The sequence below is a fragment of the Dendropsophus ebraccatus genome, chromosome 4 (genome assembly GCF_027789765.1).
Source record: "Dendropsophus ebraccatus isolate aDenEbr1 chromosome 4, aDenEbr1.pat, whole genome shotgun sequence".
In the NCBI taxonomy this organism is placed as follows: Eukaryota; Metazoa; Chordata; class Amphibia; order Anura; family Hylidae; genus Dendropsophus; species Dendropsophus ebraccatus.
This window is the reverse complement of record NC_091457.1, coordinates 161,406,388-161,425,616: the sequence shown is the minus strand read 5'-3', so window position 1 is coordinate 161,425,616 and position 19,229 is coordinate 161,406,388. Positions and strand designations below refer to the sequence as shown.

At 44.4% G+C, this 19,229-nt stretch overlaps 1 protein-coding gene across 1 annotated transcript in view; it reads right to left on the bottom strand.

Moving 5' to 3' along the window:
* Positions 1-19,229, bottom strand: part of DNM3 (dynamin 3) — a 143,844-nt gene that overhangs the window by 27,608 nt on the left and 97,007 nt on the right. Inside the window, exon 14 of the mRNA XM_069967985.1 lies at positions 5,094-5,202. Within this exon, the coding sequence (XP_069824086.1) occupies positions 5,094-5,202 (109 nt within the window). The remainder of the gene's footprint in view (positions 1-5,093; positions 5,203-19,229) is intronic.

The window sequence follows — 19,229 nt, the reverse complement described above, 5'->3', positions numbered from 1 at the left end:
TAATGTTACCATAGATAAGTGTGGTGGCAGAAGGGTGGGCCCCAAGAATGATTTCCCCTGGTGGGCCCAAGGTACTCCAGTCCGACACTGGCTCTATTCATTCCTATGGAAAGACAGAAAGAGCCAAGCACATCGCTCTCCCTGTGTACTCGGCTCTTTCTGTCACCTCCATAGGAATGAATAGAGCCGTGGGTCACATACCATATCCGCAGCTCTATTCATATGGAGATCAATGGGGGGTACAGAGGTCGGAACTACTTTTCGCCAATCCTGTGGATAGGGGAAAAATGTATTTTTCCTGGAATACCACTTTAAAGGTGGTGATAGAACTTTTTGTACATAGGATTACAGTTCTACCGTCATGTAAAAAAAAATAAAAAAAACTTGAAAAGTTTTAATCGACATCTCTGGATATAACCAATGACACGCATGTGGGACTGAGAGCTCTTTGGTCCCACGACTATAGCAGCCAGCCATCACCCTGCTCTCTACCGACGAGGGGCAATAACCCTACGCAGCTGCCTACAGATGGTCACCTCTCCTGGAGATGTTTCTGGACTGACAAAAATTGGAGTCAAGCCCTGACTTAAAGGGAAAGTTAGATCTGAAAGGTGACATCAGAGATCATTCTTCTAAGCAGAATATATATTAATAAAGATACTAAAACAATCGCTAGAGAGGACTCAGAGCCGAGGAGACAACCTACAGAGCCCACATGTATGAGTAACTACAGCGCACGTCCTCCTGCTCTCCGGGAACGATCAGCGCAATGGAGATGAAGAGAAAACCAGATGTTTAATCTAGACCATATTTTGCAGTAAAGGGGTCAAGAGGTTAATTCATAAAACTAACAGGGTGGGGTATAGGTAAGAGACAAGAAGTATGATGCCTACTATAGAGAGGGGCAAGGTTCAGCAGACTGACACAGTCCCCGGAAAAGTCTTTGAAGTTCTCTTTGAATTTCTTTCCTGCTCGATTGTAGAGTCAGGTTAACCTGCTGGTCCTCAGCTTCTTTACAGGAATCTTGGCGATGGTACAGCCCGGGCCCAACCAAGGGACAGAGACGGAGGGGTCGCGACAAGGAACGCTACATAGTACATCCAGAGTCTATCTGTACCAGGGACTGCGGCAAATCTTACACCTTTACCGCAGGCTTATTTTTAGTCGTAGACGTAAAACATTTTTTTTGTATTTTTTTGCTTCTTATTCTTGCACTTGTGTCCAATGAGCAATAGACGTCTTATGATCGGACAAGGGTTAGCAAACAATAACACTGAGTATACGTTCTTACCAGAAAACCTGGGACATTCTGGTGACTAAATGTGAATCAGAAACCAACAACCGCCAGAACATGTGGGCTGGACGGACGCACATGCTTTATCACTGTCTCACATCACATACAGTACAGGTTCTTAAAGGGGTACTCAGGCAAAAATGTTCTTTTAAATCAACTGGTTTCAGAAAGTTATATAGATTTGTATTTTACTTCTATTTAAAAATCTCGTCTTTCCATACTTATCAGCTGTTGTATATCCTGCAGGAAGTGGTGTATTCTCTGCAGTCTGACACAGTGCTCTCTGCTGCCACCTCTGTCCATGTCAGGAACTGTCCAGAGCAGCAGCAAATCCCCATAGAAAACCTCTCCTGCTCTGGACAGTTCCTGACATGGACAGAGGTGGCAGCAGAGAGCACTGTGTCAGACTGGAGAGAAAACACCATTTCCTGCAGGACACACAGCAGCTGATAAGTACTAAAAGACTAGAGATCTTTCAATTGAAGTAAATGATTAAGTGGGAAAATAAGAACCAAGATGGGAGAAAACCCATATCTACCCCATCAGTTAAAGGAGTACTCCGACAATTTTTTTCTTTTTACAAATAAATTGGTGTCAGTATGTTATAGTGATTTGTAAACTACTTTTATTTAAAAATCTCCAGTCTTCCAGTACTTATCAGATGCTGTATGTTCTGCAGAAAGTGGTGTATTTTCTCCAGTCTGACACAGTGCTCTCTGCTGCCACCTCTGGCCATGTCAGGAACTGTCCAGAGCTGGAGACATTATCTATGAGGATTTGCTGCTGCTCTGGACAGTTCCTGACATGGACAGGGGTGTCAGCAGAGAGCACTGTGTCAGACTGGAAATAATAAACCACTTCCTGCAGGACATACAGCAGCCGATAAGTACTGGAAGACTGGAGATTTTTAACTAGACATAAACCTATATATTTTTCTGATATCAGTTTTTTTCTGCTGGAGTACCCCTTTAAGCATAAGTCATACACAAGAGCCTCTACATATTCTCTAATAATAGCCAATGCTGCACTATATAAGCACAAAAAGAATTCCTGGAGTGCGTCTGTAAAGCTCGGGAAATTCACAGGAAAGAATATATCCAGTGTGTGTGCCAACAGGGTGTCCCTTTACAATAGCTGGATATGGTATACAGTATATATAGGAGATTTTTTATTATTTTTTTTACAATGGCCGATATATGTCATGTACTGTAATACATTGGCTGCGTCTCGTCCAGGGTATACATCAGGAAATACTCCTGACACCTGGACCTCCCCCATGTGTGACCGCAGCCTTAGCGACACGACCACTTATTCCCTAAATATTTTCTTTCTCCTCAAAATCGTAGATCTGCGAGAAAACGGGATGAGCGAATTCCAGGTCGGTGGAATCCACCGGCTGCGGTGTATGCGGGATTCAAGGGAACATGTGTTCAGATCTTAGAAAGAAATCAGAAGACCATGGGGGGTATGGAGGGAGCGAGAGGCTGCGAGTAAGCAAACAAAGATGTGAACCGTGTAAGCCGTCCATTTATAGCTGCGTATAGGAATTTCTCTATGTCCCACGTCCCGTGGAGCCGAGCCAAGACAAACATGGGTGCACCTCGGAGAAAGCCAGACTGGAAAGCCGGGACACAAAGCCGCAGTTATAGCTGAGAGCCGGCCTTGTGTTTGGATACTCTGTAGATACATAAAGCCGGTGCTGAGCTTGCTGGTAAATGGATATCCTGTTCTAAGGCTGACCAGGAGCGGGACGGGATTTGCTCCCGGCGCTCCGACACACATTGTTTGGGAAAAAAAAGGAAAGCAATAATACGGATTTTAATGCGACTTGGGAGGCAGAATACCTGAGCCGGGTTCTCATGTGGCTAAGCATCAGACGTGGACGCTCCCGGCGTTATACTGTGCCCGTACCGGATGCTGCATCAGTGCAGAGAAGCATTTAGCACAGGGCCGGCTCCAGGTTTTTGCGGGTCATTGGTGACAGAGCCTCAGCGGGCCCCTCACAAACACACATTATTGACACTAACTGACTGACACAGACTGACTGCCACTGACTAACTGAAACTGAAACACACCACTTACCACCTCTTCCTCTCTGTCCAGCTGCTCTCCATACTGTATGGTTGAGGACCTTCAGGTCATGTGATCAGGTCCTTCACCCTTTTCTCTCTCTCTCTCTCTCTGCAGGTCCTGCACCGTCTCCTGTGTCTTCTGATGTTCAGATGTTCACTCTGCACTACAATGAGCGGACTGAACAATAGAACACCGGGCTCCTCTCCCCTCTGGGCCCCTAGAGGCACTTGCCTAGGGAAGCCCTGTGCTGACGCCGTCCCTGATTTAGCATCTTACATAGTAAAGTGCAAAAACTAGACCAATAAAAAAGCTACAAGAGTCTGTATGGCAGATAGGACCCCCCACCACCACCACCACTATGGAGCACGCTCACGTCATCCAATGAAACCAGATCCATCTGACATGTCTGAAGTGATGGTGCTCACTGCATTGTGCATGGTGGTCTCAGGCTTGCATGTAGGTAGGTGCACCATGGTGGGTATTGCACCCATGAAGCCCCCCAGCGAATGGCTGTTGCTTTTATTCAAGTTGACTGATTTTACCTTTTAGTAATGTGAATCCGTCAACTGTAATTCCCATTCCAAATGCTGACACTGTTAGATGCTATTAGGACAAGGAGGCACATGGTACCTGTCATATATCTGTCTGTGCTTCCAGAACATAGAAAAGGGCTTTTATTCTCCAGTGGTCCTGCTATGCTACATGCTGGAGAGACTCCTCGCTCCCTCTCATACATCTGTCCCAGTTTGATAGAGAGTGAGTTTAAGCTAGAAGCAGAGTCTCAAGCAGGGACAGGGATGGGAAGGGGAGCGAGAAGGCATCCCAGCTTGAGGCACTTCATGAGCTTCGGAACATCTCTGACACTTTGCACTGCAGAATAAAAGCATTTTTCTACAGTATGGAAACACAGACAGATATATGAAAGGTACCATTTGTCTCCTTAACCTTACAGCAGCTAACAGTGTCAGCAGTTTGGAACCTGAACTGCGGCTGATATTTGTTACATGATAGGTTACGACCCCACACTGTAAGCGAGCTCCCTAAGCCCATACAGAGCTTGTTTATTATGTAGCAAGGGCTGTGTGTGTATGTATATGTGTATATGTGTGTATATATACACACATATATATATATATATATATATATATATATATATATATATATAGTTAGTGATGTCTGTGCAGCCCTTGCTTTTTACATTAAAAATAATAACGTTTATACTTACCTATTCTCCTTCAGTGTCCTGTGTCCTGCAGCCTTTGCCCGTGTTCCTTGCTCACTGCTGACTCTTCTGGCCCAGTCTCTTTAGTGACAAGCTGCTCAGCCAATCACTGACTGAGACAGGACAGTGCTGCAGCCAGTGATTGGCTGACCAGCCTGTCACTGAAGAGACCAGGCCAGCTGAGTCAGCAGTGATCGGGGAACATGAGTATAGGCAGCAGGACAGGACACCGGGGGAGGATAGGTAAGTATTAACCTTATAATTTTTACACTGTCAAGAGCCATCGGCCGGCCACAACTACACATAGAGATGCACGGCCAATGATTCTAAAGCAGGTCTAAAGGACAACGATCAACCAAATTGGACAGATCATCGCTCCATGTACTCAGACACCCTAATAGCTGGATGCAAATTTTCTAATGCTTTTTCATTTTTACTGAGGATCAAAATTCTGAGAACAGAAGGTAACACAAAAAAACATTAAAAAAAATATTAATTCCTTACCCCCCTATCAGGATATACCCCAGCACGGAGCAAAGAAGCTTTCCAGCTCTCCACTTCTTCCTGGGAGTCACAGGCGAGCTCCAGGCAGCGGTAATCCTTGTAGACGTTTCTACAAGCCAAACAAAATAAATACATTAAAAAAAGAGTTTAAAAAAAAAAAAGTGAATTCAAGTTTTTCACGAGCAACAAAGAAAGTTATCAAAACAGTAGGGGGCAGGCTAAGTGTTAGAAAAACATGGCCACTTTCTTCCAGAGACAGCACCACCCTTGTCTCCAGTTTGAGTGCAGGTTTTGCAACTCAATTACGTTGACGTGAATGGAGCTTAACAGCAAACCTCACCTCAACTGGAGACAAGAGCGATGCTGTCTCTGGAAGAAAGTGGCCATGTTTTCCTAACACTGAATAAACTTTTAATCACAGTGAGTTTATCAGCAACCTGACCTCTGGTTAACCCCCCCAGGATTACAAAGAAGCTACAATGTTGCAGATAAAGCCTGCCAGGGACTGGTTTACATCAGCCGTCTCAGAAGGGAGGAGGGGGAGACATAGAGAAAAGCTCACACACAGATTTTAGTGTTTTCAGCTGAGAACTGGGGGAAGGAGACTGAATAGATGATAAGTATGATAAGTATGGAAGGAATTGTTAGTCTCACCATGGGCAGCAGCATATCAAAAATTATGTTTGAGTGGAAAAACCCTTTAAAGAATAAATGTTGTTTTATAAACTCTGATCTAAAGTTAGTGGGCAAAAAAGTGACAGATTTTTCAACTTAATGATAAAAAAAGATGGTCAATAAATGGTTAATGGAGTTAGGGACCGATCCTGATGTTTTTACAAGTCCTTTTGCATTCAGATATATGGGACCAGTCTGCAGTAAAATTCAGTATGAAAAATGGTCACATGTCATCAAAACTACAAAACGTCTCGCACCAGAATACATGTCTTGAGGTCAAAGTAAAAGCTGAGGGCACTCACCGGAAAGTTACAGTGTATCTTTATTCCAACGTGCAGTTACAAACTTCAGTGGTGCATATCACTATTCAGCAGACACCAAACCACTTCACATAGACAAACCAGACATGACGGGCATTTCGCGCGCATGCGCGCTTCATCGGATGTTCATCTGATGAAGCGCGTGTGTGCGTGAAATGACCGCCATGTCTAGTTAGTCTATGTGAAGTGGTTTGGCGTCTGCTGAATAGCGATATGCATCACTGAAGTTTGTAACTGCATGTTGCTATAAAGATACACTGTAACTTTCCTAATCTATAGAGAGCACCACAGTCTTGCTGCTCTTACAGTAAAGAATCTGTAGAGAGTTCCATAGCCTCACTGCTCTTACAGTAAAGAATTCCTTTCTGTGCTGGTGTATAAAACCTTATTTTTGCTTAAGTAGCAGTAAATAAGTTCTAAAATTGAGGACCCCTAGTGAACCAGTTGTCTAAACTGGTGATTGCTCAGAAAAGTCGCACTCTTTTGCACAAATATTCCCATGATTTGCTACTTTTTAGGGTAAAAAAAAAAGCTGACACAACTACATTGATAAATGTGCACAAAAAAACTAAGAACTAAAGTAGAATTTTATATTTTAAAAAATTCTTATGACAACAAAAGACGTAAAAGAAGGAAAACTTCATCAGGTCATATAAAGAGGTAACAAAGAGGTGGAAGTGATAATTATACGGAGCAATCAGGGGTCAGAGGGAACAAGTCGGGTCTCCAATCCCGAGATCTCACAAAGAACACAAAGCCGAAGCCGCTGATTACAGGAAGCAGGGGCCTCGCCTGCAGCTAAATCCCAACGCCGGGGCCGCTGCGCCGGCTCCACAACCGTGATGATTATGGTGATGATGATGATGCAGCTCAATGTGAAGGCCACACAAGGTTACATCTGGTAATGATGTCGCAAGTACAGAGATCCAGAGGGAAAGGGGCAAAGCTGATTTTTTTAAAGAGTTTTTAATTTAGCAAAAAAAAAAAAAAAAAAAAGGTTTCTGATAGAATAGCGATGAAAAACCTGCGGCCCTCCGGGTGTTGCAAAACTACAACTCACATCATGCCTGAGCAGCTAAAGCTTCCAGAAGCCGCCTCACCACAGAAAGGCTGACTGCTCGTGCCTGACCTATAAATGAGGCAGCATATCTATAGGATAATAAAAGGGGGGGGGGGGGGGGTTGCACCAGAATCTATGAATTTTTGTCACTTTTTTATAAGAAACCTATGAATTTGTCTCCAGAAGAAGCATTGCCTAAATCTGACGTAATTATTGTGAGAAGAGAACGACCTCTCTATACTAACTTGGGTTGGTGGTAAAGCAGTAACCACAGGGGCAACATCTCTGGCAATGTCAGGTACGTGGGAATCGCTCATTGTGCGCTCAGTTTTGTTATTTATAAATAACATTTTTTTTTTTTTTTTCTATAAATATTACGTCAATCATACAATGTAAATAGGATAGATTTGTATATTTTTTAAGCTGGAGTCGGTGCCAGTGCATTTCTTCCTACTACAGCCAAAACTAGCTCTGACTTCAACCCTTTCACTCCAGCTCCAGCAAAAACCAGCACCAACTCCAACTCCATGACTCTGACTCAAGCGAAAACCAGCCCAAACTCCATGACTCTGACTCAAAAACCAGCCCCAACTCCAACTCCATGACTCTGACTCCAGTAAAAACTAGTTCAGATTGCAACTCCATGACTCTGACTCCAGCAAAAACAAGCACCAAATTCAACTTTATGAGTCCAACTCCAGTTAAAACCAACTCTGACTCCAGCCAAAACGAGCTCCTATTCCAACTCCAACCAAAACTAGTTCTGATTCCAACTCCATACTCCGACTCAAGCCAAAACCAGTTTAGACTTCCACTCCATGACTCTGACTCCAACCAAAACCAGCACTAACTTCAACTAAATGACTCCAACTTCAGTCAAAACCAGCTCTAATTTCAACTCTAACCAAAACCAATTCCGATTCCAACTCTCTACTTGGACTCCAGACAAAACCAGCTTAGACTTCAACTCCATGACTCTGACTCCAGCAAAAACAAGCACCAAATTTAACTCTGAGTCCAACTCCAGTTAAAACCAACTCTGACTCCAGCCAAAACGAGCTCCCATTCAAACTCCAACCAAAACTAGTTCTGATTCCAACTCCATACTCTGACTCAAGCCAAAACCAGTTTAGACTTGAACTCCATGACTCTGACTCCAGCCAAAACCAGCACCAACTTCAATTACATGACTCCAACTTCAGCCAAAACCAGCTCTAATTTAATCTCGAACCAAAACCAATTCCGATTCCAAATCTCTACTCCGACTCAAGCCAAAACCAGCTTAGACTTCAACTCCATGACTTTGACTCCAGCCAAAACCATTTCCAACTCCAACTCCATGACTCCCACTCCACAGCTCTGTTAGGAAGGAAACTTTGCTTCCAGTCCACACCTAGTTCAGAATTTTTACTCCGATTTTCTGTTGAATCCGTCCTGCGCCGTAAGGAACGGACAGAGTGAAGTTATTTTGGAGCATTAGTAAGAGAAAGGAATTTATTTAGTAAACGGTAAGAGGGGACGGAGAGGTTACACCCCCTGAAGTGAACGGCCCTGGTATGTGATCTGGAGGGTTATAGTGTAATTTTGTATATTTATTTGATTACACTTTTTGACTTTTTTCCTTATGCCTTAGGCTGGGGGTGGTGTAGGAGAATAGAGGGGCATTGTCTGTAATACTCAGGAAGGATCACTTAGAATGTCTCATTTGTTTAAAAAGAGGGGGAAAAAATTAACATATTTAATTGCTTATTAAAACAGTGTATATTAGTAACATTAGATGATAATGGATAGCATGTGTGCGGCGTGGAGTTACACGGAGCAGCGGCTGAGCGCGCACACTGCATACAACTCCATGAAGCGGAGAGAGATTATTTTCGGAGGGTTTCTTAATAAGCAACTTAGCAGTAAATGCACTAAAACTAAGAGCGCCACTCTTGTCCTCAGTTTGTGTATGGTATTGCAGGTCAGCTCCACTGAAGTGAATGGAGCCAAGTTGTAATATGACAAACAACCTGAAGAACAGGGGTGGAGCTGTTTTTGGAAGATGGCAACCATGTTTTTCTAATGCTGGAAACCCAGTAATGGCTTCTGCTATCTACCTACTTATACTTAGGGGTCTATTCCACGGAGCGATAATCGCAGAATCGGCCCAATTCGGACGATTATCGTCCCGTGGAATAGAGAACACGATCAGCCGATGATTGTGTCATCGACTGATCGTTTATTTAGGCCCAAACCTAAAATCAACGGTCACCCACCACGCATCGCTTGTGGAATAGCCGCAGGACCCGGGGAGGAAGACGGAGCGGAGGAGAAGCCCTGCTAGGTAATGTATGCTGCAAGGGCTGCAAGGACATCGGTAACGATGTCCCTGCAGCCCTCGCTAAACGATCATCGGGCCGTGGAATAGCGGATCGGCGCTCGTTTACACTGTTGATCGGGCGCGTGGAATAGGGCCCTTACCTGCCCCAATCCCCTGCTGTATCTGGGGTCCAAGCTGAGCAGATTTCCTGCTTTATTATCTACATGCGGGGAGTGGCTAAAGCCATGATCAACTGGTGGGAGCCGGGAGGCCACATACGCTGTACACAGTCAACTGAAGTCAGAGGGTTCGGATAACTTTAGTCTAAGGGTCTTATTACATGGAGCAATTTTTAACGATTAACGACTAACGATAAACGATCGCAAACGAGATTGTTTATCGTTAACCTGAAATCGTTCACCATATTACACAGAACGATGGTCGTTAGATACGGTCATTACAACGATCGTTATTGAGATCGTTACTACGATCGTTTACTCCTTCTGATCCCAACGAAACAATGAACAATGTGCAATTACACTGAACGATTAGGGAATAAATGCGGAATTTGAGCAAACGAATGTGGAATTACAGCGAACAATTAGCAATGATTTTAGGTTCAGATCTAAACGACACACAAACGATTTTTCTATCGTTGCCTGTGATTAGTCAGAACGTTTACATTCGAACGATATAACGATTTTTTGCACGATAATTGTCCCGTGTAATAGTATGATGGGCACCTGTGGAATACAATATCTATCCCAGGTGCTATACCATGTAACAATGTAATGCTACGTTTACACGGAACGATAATTCGCCCGATCGTACGATTAACGATGTCAGAGTAACGATTTTTTTTAATAACTATCAGCGTTTCAACAATACGATATATCGTACGGAAAATCGTTTTGCGATCGCTTAAGCCTATCTCACACATTGGTTAAATCGACGAACGACTGTTCACACGGAACGATCTGCGAATTTTTTGCGAACGATCAACGACGATTTGAGAACTTGTTGAAAGATCAAAATGAACGATTTCTCCCTCCTTGTTTGATCGTTCGCTGCGTTTACACGTACGATTATCGTGCGAACTCGATCGTTATCGCGCGAAGAGACTGCGGTTCAAAAGGAGCCTTCAGTAGTTACGCAGACGTATGAATTAGAGACCAAAGCAATATCTCAAAATACAAGAGAAAAAGTATGCACTCACCATAAAATATACAGCAAACCTGGCTATATTTCATGGAAACATATGGGGGAGAGGTATGGGGGGGAAGGTGTGCCCCTATGACGTTAGTTTCGGGCTAGACGTCCATCATCCAACCAGGTGACCAGGTCAGAATGGAATAAAGACAAGTTTGCAGTAAATACTTTTTCTCTTATTGTTTTATATCCTTATGCTGCTGTTATGTATTATAATGGTGCTTATCACGCTGCTTTTGAGTTTCTGTCAGACTACACAGATCCCATGGAGTTTCACACTACTAATGTCTTCTCGGCTTCTCTTTGTTCACTGCACAGAATTTGCAGCTTAAAAGGGGTAGCTCACCAATTTTTTTTTTTTTTTTTTCAAACCAACTGAAGCCAGAGATTTGTAATTTACTTCTATTAAAAAATCTCCAGTCTTCCATCAGCTGTTTTACTTCATGATTCCATGTCAGGAACTGTCCACAGCAGTAGCAAATCCCCATAGAAAACCTCTTCTGCTTTCCAAGTGGAAAGAATACATTAATTCCTGCAGGACATGCAGCAGCTGATACGTACTGGAAGACTTTCTGGCACCAGTTAATTTAAAAGAAAACATTTTTGGTAAATTACCCTTTAAGCCCTTTAAGTCACCTACTGATCTTGGCAGCGCTAGTCAACCACCTAGTTCACCCCCCAAAAGCAGATAATGGGGGAGACTATGGATAGGCATTCCAGATATCAACATGTTAGATCCTTTTTTTTTTCTTAGCACTATTTAGGTGAGTTATGCAGAACACCGCTAGAAACATAACTGGAGAGAGTAAGATACTTCAGCACTGCGTAAGTAATGGTGTGGTGTCCCACCATGGGTGTTGCTAGTAGTTACACCATTCGAAAAAGTCTGTACTTTTTGTAAGTAAGTGGTGATGTAGTAGTGTTAAAGTTTTGCCACAAGATGTCGCTATTGTAAGTCTATGCACTTAGTAGATGCACAGCTGTAGAACTGAAAGGGTTAGCATTTGTTTGTATGTCACATGGATCTGTAGACCAATGAGCATGTTTTCTTCTTCTGTCCTATCATTTCTCTCTTTACTTTTTTAATATGCACTCTTCACCCATTCACAGCGCACCTTACAGGGGCTGTACGAGTCACCACAATGGCGGCTGACGATTTCTTCTGGACTGGGAAAATCAAGTATATGTAAATGTACTGTAGATCTAATATAGAGGGCGGTCGGACCTCTTGGTTTTTAGATTGTGAGCCCAATGGGGACAGGGACTGTTTAAGCAATGACAAGCTATGAATGGTGCTGCAGAATAAGATGGCGCTATATAAATTAAGGAATTAAAGGAGAAGTCCCATGAAATTCAAAAAGGAAGGCGGGGGGTGCTCAGATTTCAGCTGAAATGACATCCGGCGGCTGTCAGCGGGACTCGGGAGTGGCGACGTGGAGACACAAAGATAGGTAAGTACATTTTGTTATTACTTTCGCGCATCTCACAGCTTTCCTCCTTTATTTATAGGTTTCTTGCGGCTCTGATAACCTGTACTCTGCGCAAACTGCGACTTGTCGGGTCATAAAACCGGCAGAAAATCTGAAGCCAAACAATAAAAGTTACAAGCAGCGCGGCGCTCCTTCTGTGCCGGGCTTTCTATCCCCAGCCTGTGTGCGAGGCCGTCCTGCCCTTCGGTTCTCATCATCTGGAGGCCGGGGAGAACGTTGGGGACAGCAGAAGTGAAGACGTTATGTGTCTGGAATTATATTTGTGAAGCGATCCATCTGCTCCTAGTTAGCTGCAGCGGATGACTAACAGTTTCTTACTAGGCGTGTCCCCTCCGCAGTCACTGCGCTCCACCGCTTCATTCATTACATTAACCCATTTACTTTCTATGAAGACAGAAAAATCTTACACTTATTTCTAAGTAAATGCCGATGTTATTTCCCTGTATAGATTGTAATACGTAATGGGGTTATATCATGAGAAATAGTGGGTGTATTATTATTATTATTATGATGTATATAAATTAGTATTTTATCTATGGCAACTGATGATATAGCGCCCCCTGCTGTCCTTTGTCCTGCTGATTTCTATGACCACCTTCTGCGGTATCCAGAGGTGGACACACAAGTTCCATTGCTGGCTTTCTCCCCAAGTGCATGGATCCTATATGATCATATACTTCCTTTATGCACTTAAAGGGAACCAATAAGATAAAATATCTCTATTACCTACCAAGCCATGCTAATACTGCTAAATACAAGCTGCCCAAACATATATCTATTGTCTGTGTCCCTGCCCACTATCCCCCCACAAACCTACTTTTATTAACTCCCACGCTGTATGCAAATCTGGCTGAACTAAGCATTGGAGCGGTTCTTGTGGCTGAACTAGGCATCAGGGTGGTCCTTGTGGGTTAACCAGACAGCATGGCGGTCCCTGTGGCTGAACTAGACACCTGGGTGGTCCTTGTGGCTAAGCTAGACATCAGGGCAGTCCTTGTGGCTGAACCAGACATCAGCGCGGTCCTTGCGGCTGAACTAGACATTGAGGCATTCCCTGTGGCTGAACTAGGCATCAGGGCAGTCTTTGGGGCTGAACTAGACATGAAGGCGGTCCTTGTGGCTCAACCATACATCGGGGCGTTCCTTGTGACTGAACTAGACTTTGGGGAAATCCTTGTGGCTAAACCAGACATCAGGGCGGTCCTTTTGGATGAACTAGACATCGAGGTGGTCCTTGTGGCTGCACCAGACATCGGGGTGGTCCTTGTGGCTAAACCAGACATCAGGGTGGTCCTTGTGGCTAAACCAGACATCAGGGCGGTCCTTGTGGCCGAATCAGTCACGCTCCTGGGGCCGTACAGCAATGTAATCCCACCTCTCTGGGTGGGATTTGCAGTGCAGTACCTTGTACCGTGATTACTCCACAGCTAATTTACTTATACTTGTAGGCCACGTTAAATATATTTGCGCTTACAATCATTTACAAACTTGTCTGATATGCCGCTCTTTTCCTCCCATCTAAAAGCAGTGGGCTGGCTGGTGTATATATAGCTATAATGTAGATGTATAGAGATATAGGGGAAGATTTATCAAGGATGCGCCTCAAGCGTATTCCACGGAAAAGGTGCAGATTGTAACCCGCCGCAGATTGTAACGCCTAACTTCCGCTTGCCTGATGGGCGGGCATAGGTGGCACAGCAAGGCAGGCAAGGCCTTCTCCTGCTCCTCATTTCTCAAGGTTTACAGATGAAAACAGATGTAAACCATATAAATATATGAGTCAGACCTTTGCTTTTAGAGCAGAGTGGTGGTCGGTAACCTAGACAACAAGCTGTCAGCAATTGGAAAGAAAGAGCAGCATCAGAAGACAAGTTTGGTAAATGATTGTATTCAGGGGCGTAACTACCACTGTAGCAGCCATAGCGGCTGCTATGGGGCCCACTGCATCAAGGGGCCCCATTGCCCGTTCCTGCAATACACTGGGCCCCCTGGGCTGTCATCATTTGCAACAGCAGGTGGCCAAGCAGGCCTCCCGGGTTCTGCAAATGTCCCTTTAAATGCAAGCACTCCTGACAAGCGCTTGAAGTTATGACTAGACTTGACAGCGTAGTGGTCAGTCGGGAAGGCGGGGGGCACCAATCAAAACTTTGCTATGGGGCCCAGCCATTTCTAGTTACGCCCCTGATTGTATTTCCAAGCATATTTAACTTGACAAGACCTACATCTATATTAGCTTAAATAGTAATCCCACTTTAAAGGGCAACTCCAGCAAAAAAGGCCATAGGCCGTATCCATGTTTTTCAGGACTCCCTAGGGCTGCATCCAACTTCTTCAGCCACCGGTGATCAGATCGAGCATGCTCCAGTTGCGCTCATCTCTAGTCAAGATACATCCGACCATGGTGTTGGCAGATTCATTTTAATCAGAACCAACACGTCTCTTATGTAAGACACCAGGAAAGTCGTCTTTGAGGTTCTGAACAATAACCCGTTTCCCATGATGTGGAGTCCATTAGATGATGTGAGTGACGTGTGGTCATCATTACCCTCATCCCACCACATGGTTTTCTTCTTGCCGGAGGTAATCTCCCAGCATCAGTTTCCATTATAGCAATTCCGAGTGACCCAAGGTATAACAGAGCGGGGGAACAAAAATCTAGAATATTTCTGTTTCTACATAATTTTTCATTTGTTGTAGTGAACTTCTGGAAGCCATCACGCTCGGTAAAATAATACAGAAAGAATGCCAAGGGCAACAAGAGAAATATGTCAGATCAATTACTTTATGGGAATCCACAAGTTACAAAGTCAAACTCTTGGAAAAGATTAAAAAAAAATACTTTCTTAACGGGAATATAAAACTTTGGAAGTAAACAGGCCTGGTTCTATAGAATGAGGGAATAGTATGGGTCTCCAGCCCCTGTGACATCTCATCCACAGATCTATCCTTCTTAAGACTTTGAAATATTTCATCCTTTTTGTCCATGTTGGGATGCGCAAAGTTCTAAAAAATTTTTGGGAAAAATTGTAAAATAGTGCGAACCAGTCTATACAGAAATATACAGGAAACACCTGATCTTGAGGTACAGTCTCGATTTTTCTGCTTGGACACCATTGGGCAGGTCTCTTCTATCTTCAGTGATGGGTTTGACCTGTTGAAGTGTTTAGAACATAACCAGCCACTGAAAGACGGAGTATTACTGCCCATTATGGTTCCACTTTAGATTCATGAAACAAAGGGCTTGGGTGAGAGTTTTTCATGTCATGCACTTATACACTTTTCAATCAAATGACACAACCAGGTCGTTGCAATCACTTTTCCGAGTGCGGATACATTAAAGGGCTACGGCTTCCCGTCCCGTGGGGACGCTCTAAAGCCTGTGCATCCTATCCAGCAGAGACTTCTGTGCCATCCCGGAGGCCGGTAGCTTGGTTGGTCACGCCACGTTTCGGAGGGGTGTCCCTCCTTTCGCACGCTTAGGCCAGCTACTTGGCCAACTGTTTAGTCGTGTCATTTGTTGAAAAAGTCAGTCAGCATTTTTGTTTGTGACACGAACACCCAGAGCGGATGCGGTGTGTATATACTAATTGGATGTCTTGGCCTAGGGTTCCCTTTGTATATTGCTCCTTGCCTTGGTTACCGACCACTGCTCTACTATGAAAGTAGTGGTCGGGCTGCTGACATCACTTCCACTCCGCATAGAAGGAGTCGGCCAGGTGGCCCAGATCTTGGGAGTACTTGTTGCCTTGCCTGCCTGGTCACCTTCTATGTCTTCCAACCTCATTAGGGATGACTCCAAGGGGATTATCACAACTGGTCCTACCATGTAATGAGCCTCTGGACTGTAAGAACCAGAGAGAGAGAGAAGCTTCAAATGTCCTGATACTGCTGAGCGGTTCTATAGTTGCATCCAAACTGAACATGGCCGCAGCCGCAGCCGCAGCATTGATGTCACCAGATCTAATCTGAATGTGCAGCTCCCTCCCCAAACCAAGCAAGAGCGGGACAGAGCACTGCAGGAAGATAAAACGGCCACCTATACACATTAGAAAACAACTGAATCTGCAGATTCCAACACGACTTGATACTGAGTGAGAAAAAGATGAGGCATGTTAATTTCAGCTGCCTATTCCTTTTGTTCTTGGGGAGACAAGCTACCACCAAAGGAGCTTAACAGATGCTCAATCCCCCTTCATTCAGAAGGATAGCATATGAGCGAACAGGCATTAACCTGATAGGTATTATATTTGTACGGCTACTATTGCGGAAAGCGATGAGCGAATTGGTTCATCATGAACCCATTTTGCCACAAATATTCTGTAAAAATTTGTTCAAATTTTTTTGGACTTCAAAAAAGATCATCACCACTCAGATAGTGGTCGTCTGGATCAGGGCATCCGGCTCAGAGAATGTGTTGGGCTGAACTCATTCTGCACCCAACCTAAGAAAGGTTAACTACGCCACAAAACTCATCTCTAGTAAAGGGGGGGGGGGTACTATGACCAGGGTCTTACATGTCTACCTTAAAGAGAAACTATTAGCAGGTTAGACCAATCTAACCTACTGATAGCCCCATAGTGCGTATGGGACGCCGAGGAGGACGGTATGTCTCATAGCTTCCTCCTCAGAGCTGTTCCCGTGCAGTTAGTAGTTGAATCCACAGTCCAGAGCACTGTTAGGAGCAATGCCCCACCCCCATAGCACCGATCTGGTCTATTGATTCTCATTAGAAGGAGTGGGCTGGCTCAGCATGATGGTGGCGGGGCAATGCTCCTAACGGTGCTCCAGACCGTGGATTTGACTACTTAACGGCACAGGAACGGTGCCGAGGAGGAAGGTAAGAGACATACCATCCTCCTCAGCACCCTGCGTGCAATAGGGTCATGTCGGCAGGTTAGATTCGTGTAGATACTCATAGTTTCCCTTTTAATGCAAAACGTCTTTGATTAGAGCAGAGATAGGGAACCTTCAACCGTCCAGCTGTTGCAAAACTACAATTCCCATCATGCCTGGACAGCCGAAGGCTGTCCAGGAATGATGGGAATTGTAGTTTTGCAATAGCTGGAGGGCGGAAGGTTCAGCACCTCTGGATTAGAGTATAATAAATGTATTGAGCTGTGAGAGTCCCTGACCCTCTTGCTGAGTCCCTGCCCCCCCCCTTTTATTTTCTTTCAAATAAAAAATAAAAAAAATTTTGCACAAAAAAGCATGCACAACATTAGCAACTTTTTTTCTGCCAGAAACCTGTCACAAGGTCAGTGATAAATCCCCCCTTAGAGTGGACTATCAGGTTCCCAAACACCATATGGCTTTTATGTCCTGATTTATTTATCTGTCCTATACAATATTCCAAAACCTGCATCAAGTTTACATCCGTTGTGTGAATTCGCCTTTGTGCGTTCTGCAGCCAACATCCCAGATTGCTCCCACATTGCGGATGACTGCCGTTTTCGAGGGGATTATCCAAGTTATGAAAAGCGATGCCAATGCTTACTCCTTATTAAGGGAAGGTGTCCCCGGCCCGATCTATAAATATGGAGCAGTAAAGTGCTGCAGCGTAACGCAGGTCTTATGCATGGGGGGGGGGGGGGACTATTCACTAAACAGGAAACGCCTGAGATTTACAATATATGAGAACCATATGAGAGAGTAAGGGCAGAGCAGGACAGGGGAAGGGGGATAGGGGGAAAACCATTCTCTACTTCTGTCACAGTGAAGCCAAGTATTTCAGGGATCCCCGGTGTCTATTTCGGCTGCAATTGTTTACATTTCCAAACAACACGGGCGAGAGTCTCTGACATTTTAACTGTAAAGGTGTAAAGGAGACGTTTTGGTCTGAGAAAATTATGTAGATTTGTCATTTACTTCTATTAAAAAATCTCCAGCCTTCCAGTACTTATCAGCTGTTGTATGTCCTGCAGGAAGTGGTGTATTCTTTACAGTCTGACACAGTGCTCTCTGCTGCCACCTCTGTCCATGTCGTGAACTGTCCAGAGCAGTAGCAAATCCCCATAGAAAACCTGGACATGGACAGATGTGGCAGCAGAGAGCACTGTGTCAGACTGTAAAGAATACACCACTTCCTGCAGGACATACAGCAGCTGATAAGTACTGGGACTTTTTCAGCCACCGGTAATCAAATGCTGCACTCTGGACGAACCTGAGTGTGCTTATCTTTAACATAGACACAATCACACACATTTGTAGGAATGCTCTGTGACCTGTGCAAACGTTATTCTACAGGTAGCGGGAGGCTGAGCAGCTATTGTCTTTGCTAACAACTGGTGTCACCTTTTACTGTAATTCTATACAGATCACTTTCCAGCAGCCTCCTCCTTATCATCACTGACAGAACAGGAAGTATCAGCTTAGATTGAAAGGGGTTATCCAGTGCTACAAAAACATGGCCACTTTCTTTCAGAGACAGCACGACTCTTGTCTCCAGTTCAGGTGCGGTTTGCAATTAAGCTCCATTGACTTCAATGGAACTGAGCAGAAAAACCCCACCCAAGCTGCAGACAAGAGTGGTGCTGTCTCTGGAAGAAAGTGGCCATGTTTTTGTAGCGCTGGATAACCCCTTTAATACTAGAGGTGCTTAAGAAACTAAGATTTCAGGATTGTTTTAGAATATAGAATGTAAAAAGGAAAAAATCACAAAAAATTATTTAAAAAACACCCCTCAAAAAACATTACAAAACAAAAGGTGATTTTCTGATTAAGCATTCCCTTTGTGTTCTTCATTGATGATCTATCCACAGGATCTATACCCGACCGCGTGCGTCTGACTTGGCACCTACGTCAATCAGCTGTGTGCCAGAACTGCAGCTCCCGCATACACAGTGACCAGAGCTGTAGCCTTTATATAGGGAGGCCAGCTGGTCTCATCCATTGTGCTTGGTGTTGCAACAACCTGGATTTACCTCTCATTGTTAGGGCTCACTACTGAATCCGCACGGCTAACCCGCTGCTCGTCACCGCATGCATCTCCGCCGGTGTCATAGACTCCATACTATGCGCAGACGGATTCGGTCGTGCGCCCAAAGAATTGTCAATTCATTTGGCGGACGGTGGAATCAGCCT